A 1,055-nucleotide genomic window follows, 5' to 3' on the forward strand; every position below is an offset into this window, starting at 1 on the left:
GCTACTTCAGCCTTAAAACAAAGTCGGAGACTCTTTGAACTTTGAAATTATGCCTATGCAGTTTATTTCATTTTAGTTTACTTAAACAGAGGGGTTTTCCATGGGGTAAGCATTAATGAGAAGAAATTGGAGGACACACAGGAAAGAGTCAAGGACTCTAGGCAACTCACTCCTTTGGGGTAGCAGCCACCACAAAGGGGAAGGTGGGGCTTGTTTCAGAACTACAACATCCATAAGGCACAGGAAGGGACATCAGGGTTTCCGGTCAGATCCGTTTCCGGTCTTTCGGAGGCTGACGTTGTTTTCCGGTTGTCTGTAGCCCAGGGAGGCGTTTGGGGTACTCACGGTGAGTTTGGGAGACACAAGAGCGTTGGGGGTCCCCGCTGACCCGGCCTGACCGGCAGCGTGGTGCACACTGCTGTGGCTTGGGCGGTTCTCAGCGCTCTCTGCTGCCGACGTGGCGGCGGGGCTGGAGTGTGGCGTCGCACAAGCTGCCTGGCTGGCAGTGTTTCCCCATGCTTGGGTCGATTGCTCACTTTGCTCTTTTTTCCAAAGATGAGGCTGCTGGCGGTTGTGGTGTTGGCTCTGTTAGCCGTCAGTCAAGCAGAAGAAGGAGCCAGGCTTTTGGCCTCCAAATCATTGCTCAACAGATACGCTGTGGAAGGGAGGGACCTGACCCTGCAGTATAACATCTACAACGTCGGCTCCAGGTAACGGCCTAGAGTTCGCCAGCTTCCTTCTGAATTCCGAGTTTCCACGTGGGCATAGAGAACGTTTTGTTGGGGAGTGAATTCTCTTTTGGAGTCCTCCAGTATCGAGTGCACTGAGTGAGTGAGTGAATGAATGAATGAATGAATGAATATACTAGAGGGCTTACCTTTGTCCGGTGCTTTCAAAGGCAGGAATAAATTCAGCTTGTGAAAAAGGAAATTCAGACAGAGTGTACATCTGTCCTCTTACCTCGGGTGCGGACTCCCAGCTTTCTTCTTTCACTTACAATCACTTTTTTTTGTTGTTTGTTGTTTTTCAAGACCGAGTTTCTTTTTTTTTTTTTT

General features: G+C 49.5%; 1 protein-coding gene across 1 annotated transcript in view; it reads left to right on the forward strand.

The window, feature by feature from the left end:
• The first annotated feature begins 252 nt into the window (after positions 1–252).
• Ssr2 (signal sequence receptor subunit 2) overlaps positions 253–1,055 on the forward strand; it is a 9,094-nt gene continuing 8,291 nt past the window's right edge. The window contains exons 1-2 of the mRNA XM_021157857.2: positions 253–346; positions 556–710. Of these exons, the coding sequence (XP_021013516.1) occupies positions 556–710 (155 nt within the window). The 5' untranslated portion in view covers positions 253–346. The remainder of the gene's footprint in view (positions 347–555; positions 711–1,055) is intronic.

The sequence above is a fragment of the Mus caroli genome, chromosome 3 (genome assembly GCF_900094665.2).
Source record: "Mus caroli chromosome 3, CAROLI_EIJ_v1.1, whole genome shotgun sequence".
Taxonomy (NCBI): Eukaryota; Metazoa; Chordata; class Mammalia; order Rodentia; family Muridae; genus Mus; species Mus caroli.